This window comes from Anomalospiza imberbis, chromosome 9 (genome assembly GCF_031753505.1).
Source record: "Anomalospiza imberbis isolate Cuckoo-Finch-1a 21T00152 chromosome 9, ASM3175350v1, whole genome shotgun sequence".
NCBI lineage: Eukaryota > Metazoa > Chordata > Aves > Passeriformes > Viduidae > Anomalospiza > Anomalospiza imberbis.
The window spans coordinates 22207048-22224095 of NC_089689.1; the positions used below are offsets into that span (position 1 = coordinate 22207048).

Consider the following 17048-nt stretch of genomic DNA (forward strand, 5'->3'; position numbering starts at 1 on the left):
TGTTAGTACCTACCTGTGCTCTGATGGTGACACTTTCTTTGGCCTTAGAAACATCAACACTTTATTTTGGTCCTCTCTACCTGTTAAATAGGATTTTTTTTCCCCATTGTAGTAGCAAGCAGTTAGAAAAATAGTCTTGTATATCAAATAGTTCAAAAGTTAAAGAATTAGACACTTTAATTTGGATAACCTCATTTGCCGTAGGCCTATAGCAGATCGGTGTATTCATTTTGAGTGTAAAGCCTTCTCAGGTAATTCCTGCCCTGGGCCTCACAGTGTGCAGCTGTACTGGAAAAAAAAGAGTGACACCCATTTATCACTCCTTGTAAACCGCAGGCAAAATTTCAGGAACGTCCTTTGTAAAATGTTTCCGAATTCCTGATGAATTTGCCTCAGTGGAGGAAGCCATTGCACCTCATTTAGGATTCTTTACTAGACTGGACATTTTCTCCTAAGGAAAATTAAGTTCCTGTTGGTTTCTACTCAGACACGGTGACTTTGAATATGGTTCTTGTTGCAGTAATTGAGCAAGCAATTGCACTTTGAAGGCACTCTGGAGACTGCAGCCATCCTGCCAAGGACAGTGGCTTTTCTTGCTTGATTCACTTGCATTTTTACTTGTTTAAATAAATCCTGTACACACTGTATGACTTTGAGACTTTTTCCCCCTGCCTCTTATCTCAAGGCCCCAATTAACTTTAGTTATTTCTCTGAGCAAGAGTACCTAAGTGGGCTGGGAGAATTCCCAAGAAAAGCACATAAAGCTGTAGCCCTGTGAGCCCCACACTTCCAGCTCTGTTCCTGCAGGGAGAGACTGAGCGGGGTTGAAGCTGGAGAACTTTTACCTTGCAATAGCAGAGCCGGAAGGTCTCGGTGCTGGGCCGTGCTGTGACAGGACAGCGGCCATGTCAGCTCTGCCTAGCCGTGCGTTCATGTGCCAGGGGAGAGCCGAGCATCTGCGTTAGCCGGGCAGGAGCCCGGGGCCTGTTCGCCTGGAAGAGGCCGAGGGCGGATGCAGAGCCCGGCCGGGCTGCCAGAGCCTGCCGGGCTCTCAGCTGGGGCTGAGGGAGTCCCACAGGCGGGCTGAGGGAGCGGGACTGCACCTCCCGCCATGCCCCGCGGGACCCCGCCTCCCTCTGCGGCACTACGCGTCCCAGCGCGCCCCGCGCGGCGGCGCCCCCGGCGTCCCGCGGCGGGGCGGGCGCGCAGCGTGCCGGGAGCGGTAGTCCCCCTGCGGCGCGCGCGCGCCGCCAGGCGGGCCGGGGCGTGTCCTCGGGGGTATATAGCCAGCCGGAGGGGCAGGGGGCTGCACTCTGCCGCCGCCGCCCCTCTCTCCAGCAGCGTCTATGCAATCCTCAGCCATCGCCGCTCCCCCCTGCGTTGAGCCCGCGCCGGCCTCCCAGACTAGGTAGGGCCGCGCGAGCTGGCCCCGGTTACGGTGTGTGCGTGTCGGGGACGGGGGGCATCAGGGGAGAGGGGGGGGCGCCTTCGGGCCGCAGGGTACCGGAGGGGATGGGGGGTAGGGGGGCGGCGGGCCGGATTTCCTTAGGGGGAGGGCTGGGGGTGCTGGTCGGGCGGGCGAAGCTGCACCCCCTCCTCCCCCCCTCCCTTTCCTCCTCGCCGGCGGTGGTACCTGCGTGCCCCGTCCCCCCCTCGCCGCCTGTGGTACCTGCCTCCGCTGTCCCCCCCCGCCGGCGGTGGTACGCGCCGCCGCCCCGCTCCTCCGGCGCCAGCTGGGCCCGCGCGGCTCGCGCGGAGCCACCACGTGACCGCTGCGCGGCCGCCGCCATCTTTGTTGGGGGCAGCCGACGCCGCGGGGCGGGCTGGGGGGGGGGGGGGGGAGCGGCGTCACGTGACCGGCGGCCCGTGAGGAGCCGCCGGCGGGGTTTGGCGCCAAGGGCGGGGGGCGGGGCCGGCGGAAGGCGGGAAAGGCCCCATTGTCTGCGCGGGACCGGCCGGGCAGCGGCTGGCGGAGCCCCTCACCGCCGCCCTTCGAGCCATCAGCAGCGAGCTGAGCGGCCTCAGCCCGCTCGGGGGGAAGGGCACCTCTAATCCAGACTCTTGGTGCCGGCCTCGCACCCCCGAGAGCTCAGCTGGTGCCGTGAAATGGGTGGCCGGTTCTAAACGCGAATAAAAAGAACATTCGCTTTTCTGTTTGCAGGATGGAAGAGGAACTGGCAGCTCCTTCCACATCCACAGACAAGACAGACAGGTGAGACGGGAGTTAGGATTGTCAATATCAAATAACACAAAATCCTGGAGTTACTGTGTGAAACGCAAAGGACACCCTTCAGATCACTTGTTAGGATTTGGGGTTTAACTCCCATGTGTGATGTAAGTGCTGAAAACCTGTGCTCACCAGAGGTTTGCACAAATCATGTGCATCAAGGCCTTTTCGGGGACTGATACGTACAAAAATACCAGCTGTTCTTGAAGTTTTTGGGGTTTAATTAGTGCTGCAGAGGCACAAGTATGCAGCTGGCATGTGATAGGTGATATTCCTTTGTGGGCAGCTCCTCTTGTCCCAGTCTGAGATGCTGGGCTGGACCTTCTGGAAATGAAGCTATGCAAGAGGCACTGAGTTGAAACTGACGCTTGCATCTGTCATTCTTCTCAGATGCACCATGCTGTGCTATGAAAAGTTTTAACTTAAGTTTATCTTTCTTTTTCTTGATTTAGCATTGGAGTCTGGAGCACCGGGTGGTGCGCAACTGGTTGGTGTGCAACTGCTAAAGTATATTTTTTAGCAGTCTTTGTCACAGCAGATTCTCATACTTGTTGCAGCGATTGGATAAATTTACCTGTTTTCCCTTGGTTATTGGAACTATCAGTTGTTTCAGATTTACACAAACAAAACCAAACAAATCCTACCTGCTCTGGTAGTTCCGACCACTGTAACATATGCAGCTCACTATTCCAGAAAGCAGATTAGGTTTTGAAAGCTAAAATGATTGTGAAGACTAACAGAATCCTTCCTTTATTTTCCCTTCCTCCAGCACGGATGTGGATGGAGAATCAAAGAAACTATTGGGTTTGGGACAGAAGCACTTGGTAATGGGAAATATTCCAGCTGCTGTGAATGCGTTCCAGGAAGCTGCGAGCTTACTGTGAGTAGTAAAACGTTCTGTGTGTTTTTGCTGGGCTTGGGCTTCAGCTTGGCTGTTCTGATGTGGATTATGCAAGAAAGATTGGGGCTTTTACCTAACATGTTTATAATTTATAATGCAACTGTGGCAGGGGCAAAGTAAAGTCACCCAAGAGTTGGACAATGCTGTAGCTGGTGTGCAGTTTAGGTGGATTTTGTGATAGGCATTGCCAGCAGAGTTCCCTAAGGAAGGAAAGGGATTTGGTAGTTTATTATGCAGGTGTCTTCTCTAGTAACTTGTCACTAGTCTTGACCAGTCTCTTTGAATTTTACTGTTTGGGTTACAGTTTAATTTCCTCATTTGGGTGTTTGAGAGCTGTATCTAACTGAGAGAAGCATTCAATATTTGCTTAAAGCAACGGGAAATGAGCCAAGAAAGTGATCCTTTTGTCAAGGAATATTTAATGTTCAAGTTCACATATCCAAATCTGAAGCAGACACAGGCAAATAATTCTTTATTATTTTTGTAGGGGTAAAAAGTACGGTGAGACAGCAGATGAGTGTGCAGAAGCTTTTTTTTATTATGGAAAATCTCTCCTGGAGTTGGCAAGGTACAGTGACGGTTTGTCATTTGATGAAGAGTGTATCTGATGCAAGAGGATTTCACTCCTTTATGGGCAGGATTGCCCTGGGTGGGATGGGCTGTGGCATTGCAGCTTGTGCAGTTCAAATTATGATATTACAAAATCCAAGGGATAACAAACTCTTATTCCCTTTAGAATGGAAAATGGTGTGCTGGGAAATGCCTTAGAAGGGGTGCAGGTGGAAGAGGAAGGAGAAAAAGCAGAAGATGACTCTGCATTGCCAGCTGCTGATGGTATGTAAAGCTGTCTGCCCTGCCATGGAGGCTCTGGGCTGTGTTTTCTTGTTGGAATGATCCAAGTTTAGTCCATGGTATCTTGGGTAGGCTAAATCATTCTATTGAAACTCTTGGCAGTCTGAATGGACTCTGTTTCTGTTTGGTTTTTTTTAGTCTTGCTTAAAGATGAGCAGAATCTGTAAAACATCTGCAAGGAGCTGGTCACTGAAAGCATGTGTAAAGGGTCACTAGGTGCCTGTGTCCTGAACACTGCATTCAAACTCGCTTTCTTAAGCTTCACCGCTGACTCCAACTGCTTTGTAACCTTGTAGCAGTACAGTGTGTGTAGTTCCAGAGGTCAGAGTCTCTGTACAAAGTCCCAAGCACAGTGGCTATTTCGTGCTGCCTGCAGCTGGAGAGGATACAGGAGTTCCTGTCCATCCAGACTGTTAAAGCACTGGCACCTCTTGCTTAGCTGTGACTAAAATCGCTGCACAACCGCACACTGCTTGAGCGGCCGCTTGCAATGCTGCAGTCTGGGGAAGGGGAAGGGACTTGAATAGATCAAGCAGCTATGTTGGTTGTCTCCTAATTCCTTGTACTTGGAAAATGAAACTTTTAGGAGTGTCCATCCAACTTGGTAACAAACCAACACACTGGAGGGTCTTGAGGGTGGTGTTGTCAGTGCCCGTTAATGTCTTTATCACTAAACTCGAAGAAATGTTTATGCTTCCTCAATCATGTAGAAGAAGCAAGGGAGGAGTTGAGAGAACAGGTTTATAACGCCATGGGGGAAAAGGAAGAGGTCAAAAAGTCCACGGAAGAGTCTACAATACTCTCCGAGAAGGAAATCAAAGAAGAGGATGTTGAAATGAAAGAGATTAGAGAAGAAGAACCCAAAGAAGCAGCTGCTGACAAGGATGCGAAGCCCAAAGAGGCTGAAGAGAAGACTGAGATTTCTGTGGGAAAAGAAGAAACTTCAGAAGAGCAGAAGAAGCAGGTGCCTGTGAAAGAGGAGATAGCTGTGGAAGAGGAGGTAGAAAAAGAGCAGAAGATGGTGCCTGAGGACAAGGTAGAGAGGGCAGCTGAGGAGAAGAAGAGAACAGCAGAAGTATCAGACAAGGAGAGAAAGGCAGCTGGAGAAGAGGCTGAAGCAGGAGAAGTGGCTGTGGAAGAGAAGGGAGAGATGGGAGAGCAAGCAGCAGAAGCAACAGAAAAAGAGCCAGCTGTGGAGAAGGGAGAGGCTGTAGAAGGGCAGGCAGAGACAGCTGTGGAAGAGAAGGCAGAAGCACAGGCAGCAGCTGCTGTGGAACAGAAAGAAGCTGCAGAAGGGGATGCAGAGGTGGCTGAACAGAAGAAGGCAGAAGAGAAACAAGAGCCAGTAGAGACAGTTACAGAAGAGAAACTGGGTGAATCTAAAGAGACAGAGTCCTCCAAGGAGCCTGTGCCCACAGAGGGCAAAGAGCCACCTAATGACATGAAAGAAAAGGCTGAAGTTGCTGCTAAGGTAGAGAAAGAGGAAAAGAAAGATGACCTGATGGAAGAGGGTGAAGGTGCTAAGGTAGAAAAAGAAGAGAAAGATGACCTGATGGAAGAGGGCGAAGGTAACACTGAGAGGAGAAAAGTACTTGTGGGTGGATGACTTGATGGATTTGGCTAACAATGGGTAAAAAGTATTCCATTCAGGATTTTCTGTTTGCCTTAGAATAAGGAAAAGGCACAGTAAAGGGGCTCTTGAAGGACTTTACATACGAGTAAAGTTTCAAGGAATAGTGAATAGTCTCAGTTTCTCTAGACTAACGCTTAACTAACTGCAAAGCAAGTCTTGAAAGCAAACTGACAGCCCTGTGAAATGTGTAAGTAATGGCTAGGCTGGTGGAGAATACTGAATGGATGTTCACTTGCATGCATCTGGGTGTATTGCACTAACCTTCACTTAACTTGAAGCACAAATTGCCTCTGGTAATAGCTGTGTTTTATTTTAAAATGGTGGTGAAAAAGCAAGAACAGCTGAACACATAAAGTAGTAAATTTACTTCTGGTGGAGGAAAGGAACTCTTCAGTTGAGTCTTTCTGATGGTCATTGCTAGCAAAAATTCAGTTGGAAAATCTAAACTTGATTTGCTGAAGGCTTATTGCTGCTCTAGTATGGTCTTCTGGCTGTCCAGCTTCTGCCCTTCTGCTTCCCTGCTTTATTAGAGCTGTTTCCAGGGCTCTGTTGAAGTAAGGCTTGCACCCTTTGCTGCAGCAGTTCTTTGTGGCCTTAGTGGGCCCGTGCCTTGTATTGCACAAGTTAATTGGTGAACTGTAATTGCAACTTCGCTTGTCAGTAACTCATCTTCACAGACAGTGCCTTACTTCAGGAATGGCAGATGTTCAGACTAAACAGTTCTGACCCTGTAAGGATTTGTTCTGCTAAGCATAGTGAACACTCGGTGGTGGAGCAGTGGCCTAACAGGGTGTCTGTGTGAAGGGAGGATGACTGAAAATAAAGTAAGAGTAGTTACCTGCTCCTCACCCTCAGTGCTGAAAGGCTGCTGATGCACACATACTGCTGCTTTTTTGCCCCAAGTCTGGGAGTGTGAGGACCCTCTGGAACATCCTGGCCTGGTGCTGTGTCATTCCAAACTCCTCCCACTACTTAAATCTTAGAGCCCTGACATCTCTTCTGTTTACCTTTATACAAGTGTCTTCATGTTCACAGGTTTGGCCCTCTCAGTGGTGGGTGTGTGCTGGGGGTTAGACTAGTGAGTTCACAGGCGCTCTAGTCCCTGCCAATCAAGCTTCTGTTCTGGAATAGCCAGAGATTGTGAAACAGAAATTGTGTGACTTCTGCCTGCAGACCAGCCAGTGCTCTGAAGCTATTAGCCATATTTCTTTACTGCACATTTTCCCAAAATGTCTTTTGCTGGTAGAGCAGATGACGTGATGCTTCTGCACAGTGTCAAAAGTCAAATTAGTACTACACAAGAGGAGGTTCATTAACACTGACACTTAAATGCCTGACAGGAGGATCGTGAACTGAGAAACAGACTAATTTGTGTTCAGCTTGGCAGCAGCTATCTTGCTGAAAACACTAACATTCTGTAGCATGAAGTTTAGCAGCTGGCCAGTGCCTCTAAGGCTGCTCAGGATCTTGTGGCTTCAGTGGGAGCTGACAACAGATTTGTGAGAACTGAATTCTGTGTAAGTTTCTGTTGAAGATAGTAAGAAGTTGAACTTATGGACTGCTTTAGTCTACAGTGCTGAACAGTTTCAGCAAGATGGCTGCTCATGCTGAGACTTGAATGTATCTGCTCTTCTTACATCACACCTCTAACCTGTCACTGAGAGGATAAGGGTTGGATATAACATACTCTGCCTGACTCCATGTCGAGCAAGCACAGTAACCAGAAGTGTCCTCATGCATCTACTTGCCTTCTAGAAACAGAAGAATCTGAAGAGGAAGATAAAGAAAATGATAAAGCTGATGATGATAAGGAGAATGAATTGACAGTGGAAGACAAGGTGAGGTTGCTGAGGTCTGACACCAGTGCTCATGGAAGGATATGCAGTATTAGGCCTAAATACGATGTTGATGTCCTTCTAAAAGCTCACTCAAGTTTCATTTAGTTCTGTGTAGGAAAATACTTCTGAAAGCCAATATTGGCCAGTGTTAGGCCTTACCTGCATTGTACCATCTTGCTCAGCTGTGTCTGTAGACTTGGGTTTGTTCAGCTGCTCTGACAGAAATGCTTGTGGTGTGCTGAGCTAATGTGGCCTGGTGGGACAGGCAGGGAGAGCTGTTCCAGCCTGTCACTGGAGTTACTTGGAACAGTTAATTGCTTGTCTGGTTGTCCAGTAACCTGTGATTAGGATGGGAATTGTTTGAGAAGTGTAGTGCTCCTCAAACCTGAGATGTACATTGATGTAGTAGTTAAAACACCTGGAAAAATCTGTAGCCTCGTAAAGTGGCACTAAGCATTCAAGATAACTGTCTATCCCTTTTTCAGATTATGCTAACAAAGTTCAAAGGCTCGTTAAAAAAAGCTAGACCATCAACTTTATTTGGTTCATCTAAAGAGAACCTTAATCAAGATCTTGCTCTTGGGATAATAGTGGTGCTTGGTGCCCTGTTATTTCTGAAAAAAAATTTAACCATGTCACAAAACAATGTGAGTTCATGTTCCATTTAACCGTCTTTACTCCAGGCAAAGTCTTGGTTGATGCAATAACCTCTTCTGCATTTTTTTTTTTTTCTTCTAGTGGTAAAATGTTTACCTCTTGCAGAAATGGATTCCTTGATAACACTGGGTGGGAATTTAGTGGTGGTGTTTGTGGTCTATGACCAAGTCACTCAATCTGTTGTGCACTTCTGGTCTTTACAGGAAAGTGAGGAGGATGAAATTGGCAATCTTGAGCTAGCCTGGGACATGCTGGAGTTAGCAAAAGTCATTTACAAGAGGTAAAGGCTAAAGTTCTAATTTGAGTGTATGCCACTGAAGCTCATTGTAAATTTGGTGGTGGTATAGCCAGTTAGAGAACGTGGCATGCTCTGATCAGGATTTGAAAACTATTTTTGTCTTCTTGCTGTAGACAAGAAACAAAAGAAGCTCAGCTCCATGCAGCTCAAGCTCATCTGAAGTTAGGAGAAGTTAGCATTGAATCTGGTAAGTAATGGTAATTCTCATGTGCAAAGTGTTTGGTTCTACTTTGTCACTGGGTTTTGTGCTTTAAAATGAGCAGATGTGAGTTAAAGCTGTCAGGATGAGAACAAATTAGATCGTGATAGTTGCAGCCATGTGAGAAGCTTTGGAAGTAATGGTTGAAGTAATCCTTAAATAGGATAGTCTGTGCCTTTGCAGAGCAGTGGAAGAAAAAAGTTTGAATAAGTAGCAGTGTGTTGCCAGCCTCGTCTTCTGCTTTCTGAAATGACCAAACCTTGTTTGTGAACTTGAGAGACTTGCTGAAGTTGTCATGAAAAATAGTTGACTCCCGTAGACCTTCCCAAATTCTAGGCTATAGTCAGGAAAGGCTCTTGTGTTACGCAGCAGAAAAAAGGAATGGGAGGCAAACCCCAGGTTTGTGCCTTGCAATGACTCACTGGTCTTTCATTTAAAAATGTATTCTAATCTTGTTAAATCCAAATGTACACTTTCTCTGGGGCAGGCATTGGAAATAACCCAACAGGTTTCTGGGCCAGGGCTACAGAACAAGGGTTGTGTCTTATGTCACTAGAGCACATTCGGGGAGGGCTTGGCAGGAAGGTGGCACTGTCCTTAGCTCCAGATCCGTGCTGCAGTTGGGACCAATTACGTTCAGTTCTTGGTAGAAGGTAAAGCAGGAGGATTTGGTGCCTGCTTTGACTTGGCTGCTCAGTTTTCTGTGCTGAAATTAGACAAAGCACTTGTGGGAGAACCAGTGAAGCTGGTACTCCAGCTGGTTCTCCAGAGGCCTAGACAGTCTCTCAGGGGAGGCAGAGTTGTCACCTGATGGTCTGAAAGCAGCCCAGCACTGCTGTGTTCAGTGGTGGTTCTGTTTGCAGACTGTATGATGTGGAACAAAGCACAGAGTAACCAAACCAGGGTTTAGATGGTGCTGCTGCGGATAATTACTGAGGTTTGTAAAGACCTTGGGGCTTTCTCCTGTAGAAAACTACACACAGGCAATAGAGGAGTTCCAGGCCTGCCTGGCCCTGCAGCAGAAGTACCTGGAGGCTCATGACCGGCTGCTGGCCGAGAGCCACTACCAGCTCGCCCTGGCCTACCACTACAACAGCGACTTCGACGAGGCCGTGCTGCAGTTTGGGAAGTCCATGGAAGTCATAGACAAGAGACTGGGTACGTGGAATTCTTAAGCTGCCTAGTGAGTTTTCACAAGGCAAAGTAGTGAGTTGTGCTCATTGTCTGCTGTGTCCTGCTTTATCTGAAAGTGGTGAGACTACACCTGGGCAGAATTGATAAAACTGTTTGTTAGCAGATAGTTGCCTCTGGATGTTGTAACTGGACAGTTACTTTGTCTCGAGGTGTTTTGCCCTGATAACTGTTTCATCCCAGCAATACTGACTGAGCGAATAAAGAAGACAGACACTGGGTCCCCTGAGGACGAGAAGGAGATAGAAGAACTGAAGGGACTGCTTCCTGAAATTAAAGAGAAGATAGAAGATTCAAAGGAGTCACAGAAGAGTGCAAAAGTAGCTGAGCTAGGACTAAAAGCAACTCTGGTGAGTGTGTCCTGTAGTTTCCTTTTGATCCAACTCTTCTTCCAGTGGAACTTAGAATAAATCAGTAATGGGAGGAGCTCAGACTTGATCAGGGACTGGTGGTTGCTCACAGGTGTTACCAGGCTGTGGTTGTGAGTAGGAAACTGAGGCAGGTAACATCTAAAGAGGATATTTACTAAGAGCCCTGATACTGATTGTTCCAAACTAAATAGGAATTTGATAGGCTTCTGTGGCATTTAATGTATCAGGGCTGGAAATGATGGGTCAGGCAAATGTGGAGCGCACATTACATCTGTCCTGTACAGAAGTGCAGAATCCAGTGTTGGGATGTGAAGGACTTGGGTTTTCTGTATCTCACTAAGTTCACATGTATTGTCTGCCATAGTGTATTTTTTCTGCTTTTCTTAAGGTTGGAACTACATCTGGCTTTGCACAAAGTGAAGACAGTGGTTCTGTGTCCACAGTAAGTTAATCTAAAATGGACGTTGTTAATTCTCGTCTGCTCTAAGGATTACTGGTTGTGTTTGCTCATGTGTCAGTGTCTGTCTTGTAACAGATTCCAGTAAGGAAAGGAGCTGATGGTGCATCTCAGTGTGTAACAGACATCTCTCATCTAGTCAGGAAAAAGGTGAGTCCAGAAATTACTTGTTAAACAAGCAGTTTGTTAAAGTACCACTAGCTTACTCTGTAATAATAGGATTTGTCATAAAAGTATTTTTTATTAACTTAGTTGTATAATGGGAAAACACTTCCAAAAATAAAACCAGTAGTGTATGAAACTTTTCCACTGGGAACCAATCAATCTGGGAACCATCTGGCCTCTGGTTTAGCACCCTGCCTGACTCACACTGATGTAAATCTGACCCAGCTGTGTGGCTTCTGCAGGTGTTCCCTGAACAAGAGTTTCCTCTGCTGAGGACCCTCCAGAGCAGCAGGGTCACCTGCAGATCCCAAGGAAAAGGCAGGCAACCAGGCTGGGCTGGGTTCCCTTCTTTCCAGGAGGAAATTGGGACTTGGACTTCTAATAAACAGTGAAGCCACACTGGTGGTAATTATAAACTGCCTCTTTAAGAGATCACATATTGAGAACTTGGTTCCTTTAAGTATTGTGTGTTCTCTGGAAGTGTTTGCTGCTAAAAACTAAGATCTTGTAGGAGATACTCTCAGTTTTATGTTGCTTCTGTTCCATTGGTCTGTCAGTTCAGGTGTGCCTGGAGTGATTTGGAGCTTCCTTAGGTGATTTCAAATGTTATGGATGCCCTAAGTCTACCTGTTAGAGGCTCAGTGGTTGCACCCTTCTTTACCAGACTGTAACTACAGATAATTCAGCTCTGGAGATCCTGGCACCTAAAGTGTCACTGTGGTCAAGACCTGGGTGTCAGAGCTTCAAAGCTCTGGTTAAATCCCAACACTGGGGAGTCTGTCCTGAGCCTGGCAAGCAGAGGTTGGGTAGATGATGTGCAGTGACATCTAATGCTAAGTTTCTCAAAAAGATTTAAACTTTGATTTGTACTTAGTGGAGATTATAAACAATTCTGTCTTCAGAGGAAACCAGAGGAGGAGACTCATCAGGGAGACAATGAAGCCAAGAAATCTAAACCAGAACCAGCTGTCAATGGTGGTGGAGGAGATCCTGTCCCCCGTGGAAATGAGGTTGCAGAAAAAATGGAAGAGGAGGTGGGCAGCTGAGCCAGGAGTCTGGGCTGTGCTTTTTATTTTACTTCTCCCCTCTCTGTTCAGGGAGGGTTCTGTGCCTGGTAGATGTCCTGGTTTTATTGCCTGCTGTCCTTCACAAGATTTCCCAGATGAGATGAAGACTATTTCTAGTGGGCAGGATGCATGTTGTGCTGTGGTGCTGACCCTGTGAGGGCTGGACAGACCCAGCTGTGGAGCCTTCTCACCTGTGGGGTGGGACAGAGATAGGTTCTGGGTGTCTTCTTGCTGGGCTCTACTCCAGCACAGGGTCTTCCCCAGTTTTTAATGTTCCTGGGTTTTATTACTTACCCTCGGGCTGCACTTGTTACTATCAATGCTTTAGAGTAGTGTTGGGCTCTGGAGACTGGCAAAGTTCACATAGTTAAGTCTTCAAATTACAGAACCCTTGGGCTGCTGCATGACTTGGTGCTGTAAGACTGTCTTGACTTTTAAAAATAAACCCTTATCTTCTCTTTTAGACAGAGAAAAGGCCACAAGCAGAATCAGGGGCTGCAGTTGAAAGCACAGTATGATAATGATTCTTTAACTTTGGACACTCCTCTCCTTACAAGGAAAATGGTTTTGTATATAGTGTATTTTTTCACTTTTTGGCAACTTTTGTATTACTTCAATAAAGATTGTAAGCAAATAGTCCCTATTTTGACCTTCCTCCTGTGACAGGTTCCAGCCTCTGCTCCTGGCTGTCCCCCTGGGCTGCAGGTCTCAGCCCTGGCCCACTGCTGGGCTCATGCTCCCTTTAATTTCAGCATTTCCAACCACATCTGCCTCCTTAGGAGCAGAGAGTCGGATGGGCCAGGCAGGGCTGGCTGCTGCAGGGAAGAAGAGCATTGCCTGAACATCACTTGTCCAGGGACCTGACCTGTTTGTCCTTCTGCTGAGGCCTTGTCACAGCTGGGGCTGTGTTTTGTTCATTCAAGGCTGAGCCTGAAGTGGGTTCTGATAGTGCCTCCCTCAGCTTTGAGCAGCCTGAAGCTGGTGAGGAATGCTGATAAAGGAGGATCTTTGTAACATCCTGGGCTTTGTTGCTGTGTATTTTTATCTCTGCTCAGCCTCTACTTTGCACCCAGGAGGGGGTTCAGGAGCAGGTGCTGATGGTTGGAGGCGGGGGCAGGACTGTCCCCTGAGCCAGGTTGAGTGCCCAGGTGGGGCTGGGACCCTGCCCTGGGTTGTGTGTGTATAAAACAAGCCAAGAAGTGAAGAGTGAGCTGAAGCCTTTTATTAAACATGTAGCACACGGCCTCTGACACTTCGGGAAAGCTGGCTGTGGTTTTTGCTGGTTCCTAGGGCTGAGCCGTGCATGCTCTGGTTTAGGGTTTCCCTACAGAGGGCTGGATGTGGGGATGTGCCTGAGGGCAGGGAATTTATTATGCCCCTCTTTGCCCTCTGCCTGTCCCCTAACCACCCTTGTGAGAAGGAGTGGTTAAACCTCTTCTGGCTGTGGGCTCTGTCCTGAGGTGGAGCCTGAGCTGTCACTGTTTGCTGCTGGCTTGGGGATTTGCCTGTCCTTTTCCTGATGAAATGCCCAGAGCCTCTTGGTCCCAGCAGTGATCCCATACACTTCCACCCACCCCAGCACTGTGGGATCCTGGTACCAGCTGCACAGCTGGTCCCTGAACCCATCTCTGCAGCTTGATCACAGGTTTTGCCTTCATCATCCCAACAGTTACTGAAGCCCCAGTTTGCCACTGAGGGGGGTGGAGGGGGTGGCAGGGCAGTCCCGTGGGGCCATGGCCTTTTCCTGGCTCACCTTTGGGGAGCCCTGTCTTGAGCTGGAGGCTCCTGAGCAGGAGGAGGGTCCTCCAGGGTCACAAAGGGGGTGAGGGGGAGTCCAGGGGGCACATGGCCTGTGGGTCTTCCAGGACCCAGTGCTGGCCCGGGGGGCTCCTGGGAAAGGGAAAAAAGTGATGGCAGGGGGAGGAGAGTCCTGGCAGGGGGGGAGCTGCCTGGCCATTCCCTCACATGTGGCACTGGGTGTGCAGAGCAAATCACACCCCTGGTCCAGCACTGGTGGGGACTTGCCTCCTGCCCTAGTGGGCTCTATACCCAAGTGCAGCAAAGGGAGCTGTTCCCAAATGCCCCCAAGCTTGTACCTCCACACCCATCCTGTCTCAGTTGACAGCCCAGTCCCAACTCCCTCTTCCCTCCTTGGAGAGCTGGAAATCGCCCTGGACTGAGGCTCTTACCATGAAAAGTTCTGGCACAGCGAGGGCTGGTGGCAGTGGGGGGGCTACAGGGTGTGGGAAGACAGGAGGGTGCAGCCATGGCCTTTTCTGCTCTGCGTGGCATCGCAGCATTCCCACCTCTGCCTGGAGCAGGGCCAGTTCCCCCGTGTGCCGCTGGGCTGCCCGTGAGCCTGGGCAACAGGATTTGGTCACCGTGGGGTTTACAGCAGCCATTTTCCTGGCACCTCACCAGGCCCGTGTTCAGTGGACCGGGACTCTCACTGCAGAAAGTCCACCCCGAGCTGCAGCCCCCCCCTCCACCTGCTAATATTTCCAGGAGCCATCTCCAGCCCAGAGCTCTGATGCTGCAACCACAGAGGCAGCCAGGGGCTGTGGGGTGCAGATGGGGGACCCATCACCTACCAGCATCTGCTCTCCTCTCCCTTCTGACCTTCAGTGCCACCAGTTCATCTTCCAGACGCTGGTTCTCCAGCTCCACGGCCAGCAGTGCCACATCCAGACCGTGTGTGCCAGTGCTGGGGGGCTCTGCTGGCATAGCCGGGGGTGTCTCAGGTGCTGTCTGGGGGCCATGGTCCCTGAGGGGGACAGGCCTGGGCCAGCTGTTGGCGCTTACCCATCCGCCTGCCCCTGCGCAGCCTGGCAGTTCCTTTCTCCAGCACCGTGGCCTCCAGCTGGAGGTGGACAAGCTGGTCCAGGATGGCCGGGTCACGTCCCCCCGAGCGCAGGTAGGACAGTCGCAGCTCCCTGCCGGAGCCCCGGATCAGCCATTGCCAGGGCTCGGCCGGGCACTCTGCTCGGAGCCGCCATGGCCCACAGACCCTCACCTGGCCTCGGCCGCGAGCGGCCCTGCGGATGGCAGGAGGGTGTCGAGGTGCAGGGCGGCCCTGGGGAGGAGGTGGGCAAATGGGGGTGAGGGAGCCTTGATGGCGAGCACGCCTGGGGCCCGGGGCTCTGTGCTGTGAGCCCTCAGGCCAGGGCTCACCTGTGCTGTGCTGTTCGGACCCGTCCGGCCTGGTCCCGTGGGCCTTGGCTGGGCTCAGGCTGCCCCTGCTTGGGCTGGGGGCCCGGAGGTGCCCCGGCCCCGAGTGTTGCCAGCCGCCGGCACAGCCCTGAAGGACCGTGAGGGGCTGGCGGCTCAGCACGGCCCCCACAGCCCCACTCTCGGGGGGTTACTGCATCCCGCATGTGCCTCCCCATCGCCCCAAAACCACTGCCAGTGCCTACCCTCTCTCTGCCGCTCCAGCTGCTGGGTCCTGGCCCGGATCTCGGCCACCTGGCGTTCGTGGGCTTCCAGCAGCTCCTGCGGCGGCTCCCGGTGCCCCTGCAGTGGGAGTGGCTGCCGGGGGGGCTCTCCCTGCGGCACACGGGGTTCACCGGGAAGGAGGGGCTGGCTCCCCAGTCCTGGGGAGCCGTAGGGCTGCCGATGCCCGCCCTGGCATTCAGGATTCACCGTACCTCCACTGGCAGCCTCCTAGAAGTGGGGTCGGCCGTGCGGAGCAGGGCCCTCTCGCGGGGGGTGAGCACATCCCCCAGGGGAGCTCCCTGCACCCGTCCTGGGCCCCGCTGTCCCCGCACAGCTGGGGGGACCCCACGAGGCACAAAGTGATGGCGTGGCTCAGCATCGTCCATATTTTGGGACACCCCGACCTCACAGACACAAAGGGAAGAAAAGGGTGACACTCCCACCCTCCCCCAATCCCCCCGCCAATAATATACTTTTCTGGTTTTGGCAAAATAAGCACCAAGGGCTGCCTGTGTGGTGCAGGGATGGGAAGATGAAGCCTCAGACCAAGCTGGATCCAGGATATGATACCCAGTTTCCCAGCCCAGCACCCGTCCCCGTCCCCATTCTGTGCCAGACCCTGTGCCACACTACCGAGACGTCCTGTGGTTTCCTTGCCGTGCCCTGTGCTCCCTCCACAGGCAGAGGGTTCCCCCCACGGAGGCAGGAGCTGCTGGGTGCCGTGGGCCCGAGGCACAGCTTCTCCAGGTGCACCCGCAGCAGCGGTCGGGATCTGAACGATAGGCGGCAGCGGGGGCAGAGGAAGGTTCCCATGTCCGACACCCTGGCAAGCAGAGCGGGTGGAATCCCTCGGGGAGGCCACCCTGACAGGCAGAGGGGGTCCCCCCGCGGGGCTGGCACGCCGGGACAGGCTGGAAGTTTGCACAGACCCGCTGGTGGCGGTGGCTGCAGTGTTTGAAGCCACTGTTGCTATGCTGGACGCCGGGCTGGGCAGGGAGGGCCGCGCCCCCAGCCCTGGACATTCCCACTGTTTACCGCGGGCCCCGGAGCAATCCACAGAAAACAAGATGAGGGAGGCCCGGCTGCCCCGTGTCCCTCTGTGGTTAAAAAGTGCTCGCTGACAGGCATGCTTGCCCTGGGGCTGTCCAGGAGTGCCCCTTGCCCACCTTGCAGCAGCTCCCACTTAGCTGCTCCTTAGCGGACTTTAAGCTAAGGGGAACCTCCACACAGAGGTGAAATAGCTCCTTCTGCCCTTTCTTGCCACAGGTGTTGTCCATGCCCTGCCCTTTTTCCCAAAAAGGCTCCCTGCAGTCCATCCTTGCACCCACCTCAGCTCTGCTTGGCAAGTCCCTACAAGCTTTTCCCCTCACCTCATTGCCAGGGGTACCTGCACGGACTCGTTATTTGCTCAGGAAAAAGCTACCATTTGATGGATGGGGATTTGCCCCGCCAGGCTCACCCAGGGGCTGCCACTGCCACTTCCAAAGTTTCATCGATGTTTAAGCCCTGCACAGCCCACAGAAGGGTTGGGGCACAACATCTGGTATGAAGCACGAAGGAGCTCCTGGCACACACAGGCCAGGCTGTGCTGTCCCAGGGCAAGCCAGTCCCACTCGAGTGCTCAGCAATCCAATTCCCATTCCAAATGGCTGTCAGCATGGATCTGAGGTGGAGGGGTTTTTAAATTTACCCCATTTCTTGAGATCAGTGCACACAGATCTCCATAACTTGGTTAAAATGGATATAGGAAATGAAACTAA

At 51.1% G+C, this 17048-nt stretch overlaps 2 protein-coding genes and 1 long non-coding RNA gene across 3 annotated transcripts; 1 reads left to right on the forward strand and 2 right to left on the reverse strand.

The window, feature by feature from the left end:
* The first annotated feature begins 1249 nt into the window (after positions 1 to 1249).
* NASP (nuclear autoantigenic sperm protein) lies at positions 1250 to 12490 on the forward strand. Its single transcript, XM_068198616.1, has 15 exons — positions 1250 to 1408; positions 2162 to 2212; positions 2997 to 3107; positions 3616 to 3696; positions 3865 to 3962; positions 4691 to 5548; positions 7369 to 7451; positions 8312 to 8388; positions 8520 to 8593; positions 9575 to 9763; positions 9980 to 10146; positions 10556 to 10609; positions 10703 to 10774; positions 11692 to 11823; positions 12321 to 12490. The coding sequence occupies exons 1-15, from the start codon at positions 1347 to 1349 to the stop codon at positions 12372 to 12374; spliced, it is 2163 nt and encodes a 720-aa protein (XP_068054717.1). The 5' UTR covers positions 1250 to 1346; the 3' UTR covers positions 12375 to 12490.
* On the reverse strand, positions 12096 to 15369 carry CCDC17 (coiled-coil domain containing 17). The gene is made up of 7 exons (XM_068198643.1): positions 15270 to 15369; positions 15028 to 15154; positions 14870 to 14929; positions 14659 to 14789; positions 14448 to 14570; positions 14046 to 14215; positions 12096 to 13746 (listed from the first exon to the last, which is right to left on the reverse strand). Exons 4-7 carry the CDS (start codon positions 14660 to 14662, stop codon positions 13606 to 13608), a joined length of 438 nt encoding a protein of 145 aa, XP_068054744.1. The 5' UTR covers positions 14663 to 14789; positions 14870 to 14929; positions 15028 to 15154; positions 15270 to 15369; the 3' UTR covers positions 12096 to 13605.
* An 8-nt stretch (positions 15370 to 15377) lies between these two features.
* LOC137478662 (uncharacterized) lies at positions 15378 to 16995 on the reverse strand. Its single transcript, XR_011001718.1, has 3 exons — positions 15922 to 16995; positions 15501 to 15692; positions 15378 to 15399 (listed from the first exon to the last, which is right to left on the reverse strand). It is a non-coding gene; the product is annotated as an uncharacterized lncRNA (long non-coding RNA).
* Positions 16996 to 17048: the final 53 nt, after the last annotated feature.

Bases quoted from the DNA above. Each gene is read 5' to 3' on its own strand.
- NASP (XM_068198616.1), top strand. From the start codon at position 1,347: ATGCAATCCTCAGCCATCGCCGCTCCCCCCTGCGTTGAGCCCGCGCCG. The intron at 7,452-8,311 runs GTGAGGTTGCTG...TGGTCTTTACAG, and splicing joins AATTGACAGTGGAAGACAAG to GAAAGTGAGGAGGATGAAAT. The intron at 8,594-9,574 runs GTAAGTAATGGT...TTTCTCCTGTAG, and splicing joins AGAAGTTAGCATTGAATCTG to AAAACTACACACAGGCAATA.
- CCDC17 (XM_068198643.1), bottom strand. The intron at 14,216-14,447 runs GTAGGTGATGGG...CCTGTTGCCCAG, and splicing joins GGAGAGGAGAGCAGATGCTG to GCTCACGGGCAGCCCAGCGG. The intron at 13,747-14,045 runs GTAAGAGCCTCA...TCCCTTTCCCAG, and splicing joins CTGTGCCAGAACTTTTCATG to GAGCCCCCCGGGCCAGCACT.